Consider the following 17618-nt stretch of genomic DNA (forward strand, 5'->3'; position numbering starts at 1 on the left):
CTGTGTCCTGTATGACCATCCTTCAAAACTTAAAAGCACCTTCACCAAGAGAATATTTCTTTTAAAAATACTCTTCTTGAATGCTAGTATAAAAATATTATATCTTTATTAGTTATTACCTTGTTATGTGATTCACCTTGTTATGTGATTCACTTTTCTTTGCTGAAATGAATAAGGAACTGTTGATTTCTAAATTGACAGAAATGACAAATTTTGCTGTCTTATCAACTTAAATATTTAATATATAAATTGAGGAGAATTTAAGGAAACTTTTGCCTTTGTATTGACATCATATTGTGGCTAGGACATTTAGTTAGGACATTCTGCTCTGTTCAAGGAGTTATAAACTTATTAAGTAGTAATCAGTTCTAGTTTAAGTGCAGTGAGCACTGAATCATAAGTTTATCTGGGAATTTCCCTTATCTTTCTATAGTTGTCTTTCTTTTTGAATATAGGTAAAAATCTGGTATACCAGGCTAGATGACAAGTCAGAATGAGTTCCTTAAATTCAAATAGTGATGACTTGTTTTATTGTCTTTAGATTGAATGCAAAGTGATTAAAAAAAAACATTAGATGTTGTGTCAGACATAGTAACATTCTTACTATTCCTTATGTCTTTGAACTTATTTTAAGATGAATTATATTTCTTGAATTTTCTGAAAATAAACTTTGTTATTCAGGCTTCAAGGTAGATTCCCCAGAGCATTGCAGGCCATCCCTTACTTCTATTGATATCAGTGTCACTCATCAGCCTTTCTTGGAACAGTGTCTGAATTTTAGAGAGGAAAGGCAGATAATGGAGATTCTATAGTAATTTGAAGTGGCAGGTGATAATAGGTATGAGAGCTCTATGTAGACTTTTAATGTTGAAGAATCAGTTTGTGAAGTTGCCTTCTCTCCATTTCTTTCTATTGAACACTTTTGAGGTGACAGCTTTGGTTGTTTTCTTTTATACTTGTCCCAAATCATGGTTTTGGCATCTTACCTGAGACTTTACACTCTGAAACTTTGTTCGCTTATTTAAATATTTTCCCAATTCAGTCATAAATGTCTTGGACTGAGCATAATCACTATTCTTTAACAGTTTCCTAGGATTTAGCCTTCAACAAAATGACAAAAACAAAAACATGAACACCATATCTTCCAAATTCAGTAAGAAAATCTTATGTCAATTTGAGTAAAACATAAATAGTGAATCAAAATGATAATATTGTATTCCAAGAAAGGGAAGCATTTTTGAATCCATTTATTCAATAATATTTTTCTCTCACTGTGTGTATGTATCAAAGCATTATTACTGTGGAACATCTGCTATAACAGGGAAATGATTTCACTGTGTAGAACTATATGTTAAATTCTAATTTTCTTCATTTTTCATGTGTTGCAAAGATCTTGATGTTATGATTTTCCCCCCTAAGGTATACATTGATCACTAAATTAAGTGCAAATTTAGACCCTTTGGTGTCTATAGAACAAAGGTTCATCTAGTAGTGTTTTATTTTTAAACCCTAAAAGTTGGAACCAAGCTAACAAGTCCATCTTTTAAGTCCATCTTTTACCATGAGTTCTTGAGAACAGATACCACATTCTTCTTGTCTCTGAATTTCACATTGGCTACTCTCTAACCTAAAGTCCTATGACTGTTTTAAGGAAATGTTCATCAACAAATTAATTATGTTCTGTGTATACATTACCCTTGTGTACCATTTAAATCTACACTCTTCTAGTGTCCCAAGTCTATCATGGGTAAAGTTTCCCAAGAACTTTCAGTAAACTTCCTGAAAGTCTGAACTATTGAAGCATGCTATGTGGCCAGTTTCATTGTATATAATGTCATCCCTCAGATAACAGGCCTTATCTTTTTTGTCCTATTGGCATGGGGCCTACTAGGTTTTTGTGCAAGTTAGTCTTTGCTTTGAATAATGTCTGTACCATTAATATTTTTTGACTGGTCTTCATCTTTAGATGGAGACTATGTTATCTATACTGTGAAGAGTAGCCAAAAAAATCAAGTGAGACTGTATATAAAGAGCAGTCAACCTGTAGTAAGTAAATAATACAATGACTGATATACATATGACAATAAATATTCTTTCCTTCTCCTTAACTGACTCTTAAGTCTAGTAATGATTGGAGTTACGATTTTTTTTGTCAGCAGCTCATAGCAAGTGTCTGTCTTACTAAGTGTTCAAGTATTGTTGAATAAATGAATAGAAATTCAGAAATTCTTGATAATCATATCATTTCTTACATGTTTAAAATTCAAAATTCAAATGGGCATGCCTGTAAACACCAGTATTCAGAAACTCAGGCATGAAGATGGAGAATTCAAATCCTTCTTGGAATATATAAAGTCCCAGAAAATCAAAATTTGAGTAGGAAACTTTGTGGAAAGCTAAATAGGTTATAATCTTGATGATCTCAATTACTTATTTAATTCTTGGCCTTAATCATAAATTTATCATTCTCCTTAGTTATTTATTCTGTTATTTTTATCCTGAAAGAGGTTTCCTACAATGTAATTTTTAACCTGACAGTTGCTTCAAGACTTCAGCCAACAAAATTTGAGATATCAGAAAAACCATAAGTTACTCAAAGATTCAATTGAGGTTAACATTACTTAAATTCATTTACATTGCCATTCTTAACTAAAATAGAGCTGTGAATTGGGCCTAGTGGCTCATGCCTATAATCCCAGCTACTTGAGAGGAGGGAGTAGGATTGTGATTTGAGACCAGCCTACATGTAAATATCATGAGACCCTGTCTAGTAAAACAATGCAGTTGTGATGATTCACAGCTATAAACCTAGCAACAATGAAGGCAAAGGTAGGATTGAAGTTTGATGTAAACCCCAGTTAAAAAACTATGAGACTTTATGAAAAGTAACTGAAGTATTAAGGGCTAGTAGTTTTGCTGAAGTGGTATAATGGTTCTAATGTTGAGGTTCAAATCCAAGTTTTTCAAATAAAGAGAAAAAGGGAAAGAAAATGTATTTAATTTTATTACTTGAACCAGCTTATTCTTACTTGAGAAAAGTCTTACTATATATTAGCATAAATTTTGAATTTGAAAAAATGTAGGTTTTTCTGACAATTTAGACAGTGAACAGCATAAGAAAATAGAAGTGCTTATGTTATAAGAAGAATATATGGAGCCGGGCGCTGGTGGCTCACGCCTGTAATCCTAGCTACTCAGGAGGCTGAGATCTGAGGATCGCGGTTCAAAGCCAGCCCGGACAGGAGAGACCGTGAGACTCCTATCTCCAATAAACCACCAGAAAACCGGAAGTGGCGCTGTAGCTCAAGTGGTAGAGCACTCGCCTTGAGCTGAAGAGCTGAGGGACAGCGCCCAGGCCCAGAGTTCAAGCCCCACGACCGACAAAAAAAAAAAAAAAAGAAGAATATATCGATTTTTATAAGTGACACAAAATCTCTTCATAGTAGCTAATGAATGCTGTAATAAAGGACAGACAGTCGACAGTCTTATCCTAGGCTTCTCTTAATGCTGTTGACAATTTTCATGTTTAAGAAATTAGAGCAGCAAAAGCAAAATGAGAGCAACCTTGAAAAAGATGTTTTTTGATTCTTTGTGACTTGTACAGGCATGTCTACCTCAAGAGTGTGTGAATACCATAGATTTCCTTGTTTATGCTTTTCTATACTGGAATGTAGCCTTGCATCAATTTTCCTAAAAAGGTTCAGACCTAAGTTAAGGTCTTGGGGAAAACATGCAGATTATCTTGCTTTAATGTTACATCTTATCCCTTCTAAGCACTCTGAGTGGCCATTGTGTGTCTTGTCTCTGTGCTGGGGACTAGGAAGATGAGCATGGCTCAGTTTACACCCAGCTGCAGTAGTATTTTTGCATCATGCTCCTTACCTGTGTTCTTTCTCCACAAATGTTTAATGAACATTTCCTGAAAAGATGAGTGACATAATTCCCTATATTTTCTGGAATGTATTTTCATCTGTGGATTTTTTTTTTTGGTCATAGGGCTTCAACTCTGGGCCTGGGCACTGTCCCTGAGCATTTCAGCTCTAGGCGAATGCTCTACCACTTGAGCCACAGCACCATTTCTGGTTTTCTGGTAGTTTATTGGAGATAAGCATCTCACGAACTTTCCTGCCCAGCCTGGCTTTGAACCACAATCCTCTGATCTCAGCCTCCTGAGTAGCTAGGATTATAGGCATGAGCCACTGGCACCTGGATAACAGTTTAATTTTCTTAAATTCAGTGTTTTCCTAGCATATTTGATCATGTTACCTTTTTTTTTCTTGTGTTACACTTTGTAATATCTCCATCTCCAAGAATAAAAACTGTCCACAGCAGTCAGTTTTGGTACCTGTTGTAAGAATGGAAGGGAATTTAAGGAGGTTTCCATACAAGTGGCTACATGTTAAGTCCTAAACCATGAGTAGATAAAGGGAAGGGCAGTCTAGAGCTGAGAATAAACAATATAATATAGAAAAGCACACATGGCTTGACCAAGCATGGTATATTCAGTATCATGAGATAAAAATAAGATGAAATGTCAAGAGAGCTAAATAAAAAGTTATATTAGAGACAAATTCAGGTTATTGAGATGAATAAAAGACCTTTTATGACACAGTTGTTCCATAAAACAAAAATTTCAATGTTTTGTGTATTTAAACGATAACATAAGGAAAGCAAAAATTGCAAATTTATCCAAATATAGAAAAGTTTTGCTATTGGGTTCTTGGTGTTATTTATTTAATCAAATTTGTTTTAAAACTTGTCACCTAAATGGCAATACTGCCCAAAGCTATATTCAATGCAAAACTCATCAATATCTCAACAACATTCTTTAATGAAATAGAAGAAGCAATCCAAAAATTCATAATGAATACTAAAAGACCCTGAATAGCAAAAACAATCCTTAGTGGGAAAAACAGTTCTGGAGGAATATCAATGCCAAATACCAAACTCTATTATAAAGCTGTAGTTATTAAAACAGCTTGGTACTAGTACATGAACAGGCCTGAGGAGCAATGGAAAAGGATTGAAGACCCAGAAGTGATTTTACAGATCTATGACCACCTAATCTTTGATAAGGGAGCCAAAATTATCAGATGGAAGAAAGACAGTCTCTTCAACAAATGGTGCTGTCAGAATTGGCTATACATGTGTAGAAAATTGAAGTTAGATCCTTATATATCACCCTGCACTAGAATCAACTCCAAATGGATCAAAGACCTTGAGGTAAGAGCAGATACCCTGAAAATATTGTAGGAAAGGATAGGGAATACACTAGGGCTCCTTGGCACAGGTCAAACCTTCCTAAATAAAGATTTAGAAACACAGCAAATCAAAGGCTGGATAAATGGCACTGCACTAAACTGCAGAGCTTCTACATGGCAAAGGACATACTAGCAAGAGAAGTAGAAAGTCCACAGATTGGGAGATGTTCACTAGCCATATAACAGACAAGGGCCTAAATCAAAATTGTACCTAGAGCTCAAAAAATGAAACCCCCCAAAACAAATCCTCAAACAACCACTCCATTAATAAGTGGACTAAAAAATTAAAAAGAGACTTCTCTGGAAAGAAAATAAGAATAGCTGATAGGCACATGAAGAAATGTTCAACAACTCTGGCCATAAAAGAAATGCAAATCAAAACTACATTGAGATTGTACCTCACCCCAGTTAGAATGGCCATTATCAAGAAAACAAATAGTAACACATGCTGGTGGAGATGTGGCGGAAAGGGAACACTACTACACTATTGGTAGGAATGTCAAATAGTTCAACTACTCTGGAAAGCAGAGCTTTCCACATAGAGCTCTTCTATGATTCGTCAATTCCATGTCTGGGTCTTTACCCAAATGACCACAAACAAGGCCACACTAAAGCTACAAGCACAACTATGTTCATTGCAGCATTTACCATAGCTAAGATATGGAACCAACCCAGATGCCCCTCAGTAAGTGAACAGATCAAGAAAATGTGGTATATATACACAATGGAAGCCGATGCCTCCATCAGAAAGAATGACATTGCCCCATAAGGAAATGAAAGGACTTAGAAAAAAGTCATATTAAGTGAAGTAGCCAGCTACAAAGAGACAGTCTCCATGGTTTCCCTCATTCGTAATAATTAGTATATGTCTAGTATAGCCCTATCAGAGGATCACAATAGCTCAATAGTTATGTACATAGAATCATATAAATTGATGCTAATCGAAATGAACTCCAAGATACGGAAACAAGGTTTTCTTTTGTTTGTTTTTTTCTGTGTTTTTGTTTTTTAATGTACAGTGTGACATTATTTCTTTTTTTCCTTTGGTTTATTCCATGTTGTCACTGTTTTGTATTTTGGTACCTCGTGTCTTGTATATATGTTTATACAAGGGAAGGGGAATAATAAAATGGTGAGACAAAGGACAAAGGGTGAATTACAACAGTGATATTCACAGTACAGTATGTTGGCAATGAACTTTACAACTTAGTAGGGGAGGGGACCCGCAGAGGGGAAGGAAGGTAGGAGAAAACAAGGGAGTGGGGTAACAATGTTCAACAAGAAATGCACTCATTACCCTACTTATATAACTAACCCCTCTGATGTCATTCTTATAATAAAATTTAAAAAACATGTCCCCTATAGTATTATTTGTATACTAAAATTAGATATTAGTATATTATAGTATATTAGCATATAAATGATGAGGCAATTTTCTTTCTAAAAACTCTCGTGAACTAATTTTCTAGTTTGGAAGTAATCATAGAAGAATCATCACACATGAAGGCAAAGCAGTGACCTGTTTTATACTTTAAGATTGAAGGCTTTACTGAGCTTTTTCTTAATATCATTTATGTTCATTATAGAACATTAGAACAGAGAAAAAGGTGTTCTTAGGCCACATAGAGATAGATGTACATGTTGGCATATTCTTGTGTTTTATTTTAAACATAATTTATATATTATTCTATGTAATCTTTATATTGTGCTGCTTGTATATTTTTGTAAACATCACATTTGAAGACTAATAATCTACTCAGTATACATTTTATTGTTTGTGCACTCTTCAGTTTTTCCAGACATATTTCAGGTGGTTTCTATTTTCTCTGCCATACAAATCATACTTTGCTTATCAATTTCCAGAATTGAAAATCTTGGGACATTAAAATAGAAATATGTTTAAAGCCCTTGATTCATGTCAGGAGTACTTAAAACAGTAATTTTTGCCCCACTTGAAGTATATCAAATAGTTTTTTCCCTCAGATCTTGATACAATTCATTAACAAAAGACAATAATAAGGCAAACTTTATGGGTTTAATAGTTCAAAAATATGGACGTACTATTTTTGTTGATAGCTTTAATGATAAGCAATAGTTAAATCTATTTCATACTTTAGATAAACAAATACAAGTATTTCCTCTTGATATGAGGCTTTTTTATTTTTGAGGTATCCATCACGAATTGAAAAAATTGACTATGAGGAGGGCAAGATGTTAGTCCATTTTGAGCGTTGGAGTCATCGCTATGATGAATGGATTTACTGGGATAGCAATAGGTTGCGACCCCTTGAGAGACCTGCACTAAGAAAAGAAGGACTAAAAGATGAGGAAGATTTCTTTGTAAGTAGCAAGATTTTTTCATTTGCAACTTTTGTTAAATTGTAATGATATGTTTTAAAAGGATTGTGTTAAATTTTACAAAGCTTGTTTATGTTAAGGAAATGCATATGTATTATACATGGAATTGATCTTAAAAGTTGTTTAAAATAGGATTTTAAAGCTGGAGAAGAAGTCCTGGCTCGTTGGACAGACTGTCGCTATTATCCTGCCAAGATTGAAGCAATTAACAAAGAAGGTATGTATTTGAAATGATCTGAAATGTAAAATGGGATTAAGAGAAAAATTTCATTATATTTTAAATTATAATTAGTTATGGGATCATTGCATACAGCTTTTTTACTGAATAAACTTTCTGTTAATAATAGATGTTGGAAACATTCTTATATTTCATAGAATAAGATGGCATGTGAATTGCTGCTTGAATAAACGGGTTAAGTTAGTAGAGGTAATTGGTTAAGTTTTTATCTTAAATTTTCCGGGCTTATATGAATTTTATATCTACTTTGGTATTTCCAGTTCATGACTAAGTTATATTGAGATGCTCATCTCAATGAAGTATGAGGAAAGGTTAAAAATTAAAGATAAAGGGGAAATTCTATTCAGTTTTACTTGTGAGTTAAATATATACAGTATTTTTTTTAAGAAAAGAACATGAAACTTAACCAGTTGACTGATTGTCTTTATTGTACTTCTTTTGTCTTCCCTTAAGTACTATCTACAAATAATTGAATTATTTACGTGTTCAGAAATGTTGAAAATAATGCAAAAGTCAAATGTATTAGGATGGTATAAGGCTAGGAAACCTTGTGAACAGATAAATGAGCTTATGAAGTAGAATTTAGTCAGGTGCTGGTGGCTCATGTCTGTAGTCCTAGGTACTGGGGAAGCTGAGATCTGAGGATCATGGTTTGAGGTAGCTCATCAGGTAGGAAAGTCTATGAGACTTTTTATCTCCAGTTAGCCAGCAAAAAGCCAGAATTTGAGCTGTGGCTCAAATGATAGAGTGCTAACTTTTAGAACAAAATTTCAGGGGCAGTACCCTGAGTTCAAGCTCTAGGACCAGCACACACACACACAAAAAAAAATAAAGAAAGAATTTATCAAGTAAATAATTTGGAATGTCACGAAGTAGTAAAACTATTCCTGTTTTTTTAGAAGATCTTGTACCTAACGGACTCTATAGACTCCTCCAAGCTACTAGAGGTGATTCAAAACGTTGGTAAAATAACAGGGTATAAAATCAATCCACAAAAGAGTCAGAAGCTTTTCTGTATGCCAACAATGAGGAGATTGAGACTGAAATTAGGAAAACAACTCCATTTTCAATAATCTCAAAAATACAAGACACAAAAAAGAAAAAAATATACAAAAGACAAACAACAAAACACAAAATGACTTAGGAATTAACCAAAGATATGTAGCATGTCTATAATGAAAACTTTAAAAATTTAAAGAAGGAAATTGAAGAAGACTTAAGAAAATTCAAAGACCCCAAAGCAATCTACAAATTCAATGCAATAAACCTCAAAATCCCAACATTATTCTCCAATGAGATAGAGAAAGGAATCCAAAAATTCATATGGAATAACAAAAGACCCCAAATAACAAAAGCAATTCTTAGTAGGCAGAATAGTGCTGGAAGAATAACAATAGCAAACTTCAAACTGTATGACAGACATAATGAAAACAGCTTGGTACTAGCACAAAAATAGGCCTGAAGATCAAGGGAACAGAAGAGAAGACTCAGAAATAAATCCACTGAGATACAGCCATTTAATATTCAATAAGGAACCCAAAACATAGGCTGGAAGAAAGACAGCCACTTCAAAAAATGTGCTGGCAAAACTGGATTTCCACAGGCAGAAAACTGAAAGAATACCATTATATATGTCTTTGCACCAGTATCAATACCAAATAGATTAAAAACATCAATGTAAGACCTAAAAGCACAAAACTATTACAGGAAAGAGTAAGGGAAACACAAGGGCTCCTGGGCCCAGGTAGAAACTTTCTGAGTAAAGATCCACAAGGACAGCAAATCAAAGAAAGACTTTATAAATGGGACTGCATCAAACTAAAAAGTTTCGCTGTGGCAAAAGACATACCATCAAGCTAAAAAGACCACCTACAGAATGGGAGACTTTGGCCAGCTACACATCGGAAGTGGCCTAATATCCATAATATACAGAGGACTTAAGAAACCCTCAAAAACCAACAACCCAATTAATAAATGGGCTAATGAGCTAAAGAGAGTTCTCACAAGAAGTAAAAATGGCCAATAGACACATGAAGAAACACTCAATATGTTTGGCCATAAAGGAAATGCAAATCAAAACAACATTGAGATTCCACTTCACCCCAGTTAGAATGGCTGTTGCATGGAAACTAACAGTATAATGCTGGCAAGGATGTGGCCCTCTAGTACGCTGTTGTGGAGGTTCCTCAAAAAATTAAACATAAAACTATCCTTTGATCCAGCAATTCCACTTCTGAGGCCACCAGCACAATCATGTTAATTGCAGCACTATTCACCATAGCTGAGATGTGAATTCAGCCTAGATATCCCTCAGTGGATGAGTAGATCAAGAAAATGTAGTGTATATACAGAGTAGAATTTTACTCTTCCATTAGAAAGCACAATATTGTACCATTTGTAAAGAAATAGAAAGACTTGGGAAAATGTTAAGTGAACTAGGTCAGGCCCGGGGAGAAAAGGATCCATTTTTTCCTTGCATGTAGAAGGTAGATTTAGCTTACAAACTCAACAAGTAAATACATTAGGTGGTATGCAAGTGAATACAAATGTATTGACTGTATTCAAGGGAGAACTCAAATAGTGTAAGTTTTGGGAAATCAAAATTCAACAAAATAAAACACCAGGAAGCAAGTTCTCATAAGGGATGGAGTAGGGTCAAAGGAAAACAGATAAATGATGAGGACAAGAGGGAACATACAGAGAAGAATCCAGTGTATACCCTACAAAATTAAGAAGAATGAGGAGAGGAGTGGGTAGGGGGAGGGATGAGTGAGAGTGTTAAATGGATGAATTAATCAAGATACATTGCACTCATAAACAGCTTGATTAAAAATAAATAAATAAAATCTATATGTAAAAAAAGGAATTTGGAAAGGAATGAAAATTTATTTTTTTGAAAATATACTTAAATATTTTATGTTTAAAACTTCTCATTTTGAAGTATTTAAATGTGTATTTCAAGTTAGTTATATGTTTTCTATTATAATTTCTTAATCTTGACTACTTACTATTTTTCTAAAGAAGCAAATATTGAATGACAGCTTCCTGACAAGAATGGCACTTGGGAGTGCAAGGGAACGGATAACATTGTCTAAAAATAAATGCATTTTATAAAAATACATTTTTAAAAAATGCACTTGACTTATCTGTAACTCCTATAATAACAAGAAAATACTTTTTTAAAAAAGAGTGACACTTGGTCTAACAAGATATACTTTCTTTAAACCTAGCCTAAAAGAGATATAACTTAACAAAAGAAGAGAAAATTTCTGCAGAAGAAAGCTGCCTAGAAAAGAAATGAGAGAGCCTTGCTATTTCAAGGAACTATGAATTGTTAGGAATGAAGATTTGCTTTATAGGGGATAGGCTATAGACAAAGAGGTCAGTGGGAAGCAAGGGTTTTAAGGCAAACATTAAGTGGGCCATCAGTGAGCTACTGATGCTGACATCCAAGGATCACAGTTGGAATTCAGCCAAGGCAGAGAAGGGTATTAGAATCTTATCTCTTTGGTTAACCAGAAAAATCCCAGAAGTAGAGCTGTGGCTTAAGTGGTAGAGGGCTATCCTTGAGCAACGAAACATTGGTACAGCACCTACGTAGGGCCTGAGTTCAAGCTCCAGGACTGGCATGCGCACACACACTAAATGTGAAAAAATAAATCACAGTGGTTTTCCTCATAATGATGATACAACAACTGCAGAAATTTTAACTCCATTATTATTGTGATTAATTAAAAGCTATATATGTCTATAGCTTTATTACTCACTACATACACATGCAGGTTATTTCTCCTTTTCCAATGGAAAACGTATACTTCTATAGAGTTGTGTTCTGGCACTTACATGCAATGTTCAGAACCCCTAAGTGTCTAGTTCAGAGTGTGGTGCATAGTAGGCAGTGAGAAAAAGTCTCTAAAAGGGAGATATATGATTTTTTTTTTCTGGTAGATAGAAGGATCCATTCAAAACAAAGCAGAATCAAACAGTGTTCACCAGTTGAGAATAGATCCTTTAAGTATAAAGAGCTTTGGGACTTTCTAAGCTTCAAGTTCCCTAGGGATATATGTGTGTACAGTTATATGTACTCTCACACATATCACACTCAGAAACGAAAAACACTCATTCTTTTATCCTGTCTTGTTTAACCACAGACATCTATAGAAAACGAAGTTTAAGTTGTTGGAGAATTGATGATACTAATACTATGATTACTGTGATTTTAGGATTAGCTCCTTTGAGCCCTTAGTGAAATATTGGCAGCTAGTGTTTATTTTGTAAGCATCTCTACTAGAAGTATTAATTTTGTGATTTTTAAATGAGTCTGTCTCTTCTAAAAACAAAAAAGACACAGGAAACCTTCAATTTGTTGTCTAAGTAAAAACAAAATGAGCAGTTAGAAATTGTCAGATAGCTTGCAGAAATAAGTAAAGGATCTGAGCAGTGTATAAGGAGCTGACTGGGTCTTCATCAGCTGGTGATCCTTGAGGAGTGAGTGGAGTTAGACAGTCCCAGGGAAGAATGCGGAGTCATCACAGTGGAGGAGACAGCATGAGCAAAGGTAGGGGAATGAAGGCCTGGACAAGCACAGTGACATTGTTAGCATTCTGGATTCCTCTGGAGTGCTGTCTGGAGGAAGGAGCAGGATTGACAGTTACAGGAAAGATGATAGTGCAAAGTATATGTACAACTTGACATTCTCAAAAGTTATCCATTTGTCCTTAAATCATTAATATTCATGCTCATTTGTTACTTTTTAGGTGAAGATCTTTGTGATATTTAGCAGTATCCATTGAAAGCTATAAAATTTATGAAATATATTTTAATTCAAATTATAGTGAAAAAAATCTAGGCACATATATGCAATATTTTTTTTGTCATTTACAACTAAGTAACAATGATCACATTTTTTGTTTATACTTTTGTAAAGATAAAACCAGGAAGTAGGTACTTCCTGAATTAGTACTCTGTTTATATTTTGAATATTGTAGAAAAACATTTGAATTTCCTAAGGCTAAAGTCTACATAACTGTTTCTAATAATTTTATATTGCTAGCATAGGATCTATAACAGAAAGTGAGTATGCCTCTAAAAGTCTTGAAGCTTGAAACTAGGATGAATTAGTAAGAAAATCATGGCTGGCTACACAAATCTGGCAGTGCCATTATGTTGTGTTGTTGCCTAGTTGAATGCCATCAAGTGCAGTTTTTAGCTTTTCTTAAATTCCTTTTGTTTTGCATGGAAGATGTTAATCTCTTAATTAGTAAATGGCTTTCTACTTTAAAACTAGGAATCAACCTTATTTGTTTATTATCTGTCATCTGACTGTCATCTACCTGTATCTGTAAACTTAATTTGATTCCCAAAAGAAAAGTCTTTTCCTACATATTCCATTTTGCAGCTCTTCCTGTTATTATAAAAGATATTTTCAAAGGAGCCAATGGTCATTTATATAAAATAACTTTTTGTAAATATTTTGACAGATATATTAAACAGTAAACTACTATGAAAAGATTTAAAATACTTAGTAAACATGTTACATGCAATTAACTTATCTTACCTTTTTAAAGGGCAGTATTAGTTGAGTTGTTTTTGGAAAGAGAGAAAATGTACACATAAATGTAGTAGAGTCTTCATGCAGCCATGTAGTCATAGAGCATTTATTCATATCATGTCACTACTTGTTAGTTTCCAGGTGCTGCTGTAAAAATCTACAAGATATTTTCTGATGATTCTGACTGCTCCTTTTTCAGGAACATTCACAGTGCAGTTTTATGATGGAGTAATCCGTTGTTTAAAAAGAATGCACATTAAAGCCATGCCTGAGGATGCTAAGGGACAGGTAAGAATGTTCAGTATTCCTGGCTACTCAAAGGGAATGGTAACTGATCAACATCTATGCATATATTTTTAAAGTGAACTAATTGTAGGGTTATGTGCTGATAGCCCCAAATAGCAGCAAGAAAAGCTTAGAATGTAAAATAAATTATACACTTGATTTTTGCTTCTTTGGTTTTAGACCTGCTAAAGTTATAGGTCACTAGTTTCTGTTCCAGGTGAAATCCCAGCATCCACTAAGCTGGTGTTGTCCTATCGACCCAGCTGGATCGTGTAACCAGTCTATGGGAAGTGAGGTAAGTGCCTTTTGCTTTTCCACAAAATTTTTGTTTTATTTTCTCTGGTATAGAGTATTATTTAGAGAATTCATTTTTAATATGAAATTTTATATTGAGTTTCTTATCTTCTGCTTTCTTTCTACAAATCACATTCATCCTCTTTAAAAGGCGCTTACCTGACACTCTGTAGGCTGTTTCAAGTAGGGCTCTCTGAGTCACATGACAGAAGCAGTGTATTACATACTTGGCACTGCATAAAGCAAGAATGAATGGTAAGCATTTTGAAGGAGAGTCTGGGATGAAGTTGAAATTATGATTCCACTTGTGATTGTGTTTCCTGACATACAGAAAAGAAAGGTGCCATTAGAAACTTAAAGTATTTTCTTTTATGTTCTGCTGTTATTTGGGATTTTCAGCACCTGGACCTACAATTAATTTTAAGAACTTGAAAGTCATCTATGAAATTGTGTGATGTGGAAAACTGTTACATACTTGTTTGCTAGTGTGCAGCAAAACTGTGTTAGAATCACTGGTCAGTTTCATTTAGGTGTGATTATATTATAGTCTTCTATTAAATAGGTAGTATCTCATTTTAAATAATTCTTTTCTAAACAACTCTTCTGAGAGGTGTGATTGTTTTCAATTACCTGGTTTTTAAATGTTTAATTATGAAATCAGCCAAGCAACTACATGTTAATTAATATTTAGATGTGATTTAAAAGAAAAATGCTTTTGCTCAGGAAATTACTTTGTGTCTTGCTGCATGTATAAATATATTTTAAGCGCTAAATGTTTTGTTTTCTTGGTTACTGCATAGAAAGATTGGTTAAAATGTTGGGAACATAGTTGCATACCTGTTTAAAGAAAAGTCTTACTAAGTTTTTTAAGTTTGCTTTGAAACTATGATTTTTGTGTTCTGATTACTCAGACATCAAAAATGGCTAAAATTACAGGCTAGAGAAACTGATTTGATATTTTAAATGTTTATTATAAGTATTTTAGTTATACCATGACATATGTTAACATTAAAGTCAATGCCAAGATGTAAAACTTTGGAAAGAATATTTGGGAAGCAGTATATTTCAGTTTTTCATTTTTCTTCATAACTAAATAATAAACTTATAAGAACTGTTAATTAATTTTTAAAAATCAACAAGTTGTTAAAATCAATTTTTTTTCTTATTTTCACCTAGGATATATGCCAAATTGGGTAAAGTTAAGACAGTGATATATTGAATATTATTTTTCTGGACTTTGACTAGTTTGAGAAATATTTTAAAAAGACAGGAAGTAAAATTAGCCAAGAATCACATATCAATAAATTAGCTAAGAATCATTCACCAAATCATACTAGGGTAAACAAATAAATGCCATATGGAATTCTCTTCCCTAGACCTCGTATATGATTTGTGTAAAATAAAACAGTAACAATATTAAGCTAAGGAATGATGGCTCATGCTTCTACTCTTTACTCAGAAGGCTAAGATCTCCGAATCTGGTTGAAGCCAGACCTGATGAGTCTCTTTATTTTCAATTAGCCAGAAAAAGCTAGAAGTGGCTCAAATGGTAGAATGCCAGCCATGAGCAAAAAAGAAGAGCAAAAAGACAAATCTTAGAGTTCAAGCCTCAGTACCACTGTGCACGCACACGCACACACACACATTTTTGTGTGAACCTCCAGATTAATTAATATTCTTAGCCTGAATAAAAAGCCTTAATGTTGTTATTACTAAGTGAACTAATCGATTGCTACTGGTGAACTTCTGCTTGTATTTAAAGATTAACTTGAAGGACTAAGGGCAAGACAAATTGTAGAGTGCTTGACTAGTTAGCAGAAGGCTCTGAGTTCAATCCTACATGCTAGCAAAAACAAAACAAAGCAAAACAAAATCTTTGCCTAGATTTGCCTCCATTCTCAACCCTGCTGCTTCAGCTTCCTACATATCTGGTGTTACAAGCGTGTACAATATGCTTACCTTAAAGAACTTTTTATAATACTTTGAATAAATTGTAAGCTATTGTTCTTGCATTATATTTGTAGACATTTTTCTCAATGAGGAAGATATTAACGTAGACATGTTGACTGTCAAAAGTTAGGATCTCCTCTATCATCTACTCCTATCTTACATAATTTTGAATGATGATATAATTCCCATGAAGCTGACATTTTACAGGGTGAAGATTGGTTTCTCTAAGGAGATACTTTCTTAATGTTATTTTTGAAACTTCCATCCTAATAAAAGACAACAGAAATAATTATAGGGTGAGAGATGGAATATTTACACTTAAATCTTATGCCTTCTATTCCTTTTTCCCCTGTGAATGTGTGCTAATGTAAAATTTACATCGACACAGAATAGTGTCCCCTGCTGTTTACAAGACATTTTATATATATATTGTCTTACTGGATTTTTTGTAGCAGTTCTTTCAGAGTTAAGGCTATTTTTATTTTACAGTTAAGAATTGAAAGACCAGTTTATAATTTTACTTAGCCAGTATGTACAAAGTAACTTCTTGAATTCATATCTTCTGAGGTCAAACACAGTGCTCTTTTTTTTAGTGTATTTATTGTGCTATCTATGGATTATGTGTAATGTGTAATTAGTAGTTCTTTTAATTCATAGAAAGATTCACAGTTATTTTTGACAGTGATTCTTTTCTATGTAAACAAATTCAAGAGAATAATAAAAATCTTTATAATTATACTGCTGTCATTCATGTACTGCATGATTAACAAATTGTATACTCAAAAAGCATTTAATTTTTTTGTTACGAATGTTGGAATGATTCCTTTTTTTTTTTCTTTTTTTCCAGTTGTATCTCTTGGAGGTAGAAAACAGCATGGAATGGAAATTACTTTTGTCCCATGATGTTCTGCTACTTTTTTCTTTTCTTTGTGCTGGTACATTGTGCTGGTACTCTTTGTACTGGGGCTTTAACTCAGGGCTTGGTCACTGTCCTCGAGATTTTTTTCTCAAGGCTAGCGTGCTACCACTTGAGCCACACGTCCACTTGTAGCTTTTCGGTAGTTCATTGGAGATAGTCTCATGTACTTTCTGCCTGGATTGGCTTCAAAGCATGATTGTCAGATCTCAGTCTCCTAAGTAACTAAAATGACAGGCATGAACTACTGGCACTGAACAGATGTTCTGCTTTTATAATTCTTTAAATACATGTCTTACACCATCAATACTTTGCTTGCATAGTTGTAGTTATTCTTTTTTTCTTAGTTGGTTTCTCTTCTTCATTTTTTTTCTTCTTTAGTTGTACTTGCTTTTACCTTACTACTTGAATGTTATTCTCAAGGCTCAGCTTATCCATAGGCTTTTGGGTGCTTTATCCTTCACTTTGAGAGTCTTCCATTACTCATCCACATTCCTGAACAGACTGAGTACCATACCTTTGTTTAATGTTTTTGAAATCATGCTTTCTCCTTTCTAGCTAGCTAACCATTAGCTAACAAATACTACTTTCTTAGCTAGCAAAACCTGCTTATGTTCAGGGGAAAACTTTTCTACCATTACCTCTAAAGCCTCCCACTAGTCTTTTTCTTCAGTCAAAAATTAATTTCATTGTTCCATAGTGTTTTGTTTATTCCTTTAGTATATTATGATCACACTCTCTTATGGATAATTTTATTTTCCTGGC

The 17618-nt window shown here is 33.9% G+C and overlaps 1 protein-coding gene across 14 annotated transcripts in view; it reads left to right on the forward strand.

Annotated features, from left to right (window-relative positions):
* Positions 1–17618, forward strand: part of Phf20l1 (PHD finger protein 20 like 1) — an 86993-nt gene that overhangs the window by 11448 nt on the left and 57927 nt on the right. For 7 of the 14 annotated variants that reach the window (XM_069991427.1, XM_069991426.1, XM_069991429.1 and 4 more), the window contains exons 3-6: positions 7430–7601; positions 7752–7836; positions 13608–13696; positions 13899–13988. In XM_069991427.1, coding sequence (XP_069847528.1) covers positions 7430–7601; positions 7752–7836; positions 13608–13696; positions 13899–13988 — 436 coding nt within the window. The remainder of the gene's footprint in view (positions 1–7429; positions 7602–7751; positions 7837–13607; positions 13697–13898; positions 13989–17618) is intronic. The other 7 variants (XM_069991434.1, XM_069991435.1, XM_069991439.1 and 4 more) reach the window with 2 other exon arrangements.

Source organism: Dipodomys merriami, unplaced genomic scaffold, assembly GCF_024711535.1.
Source record: "Dipodomys merriami isolate MVZ:Mamm:240054 unplaced genomic scaffold, mDipMer1.0.p SCAF_4, whole genome shotgun sequence".
Classification (NCBI taxonomy): domain Eukaryota; kingdom Metazoa; phylum Chordata; class Mammalia; order Rodentia; family Heteromyidae; genus Dipodomys; species Dipodomys merriami.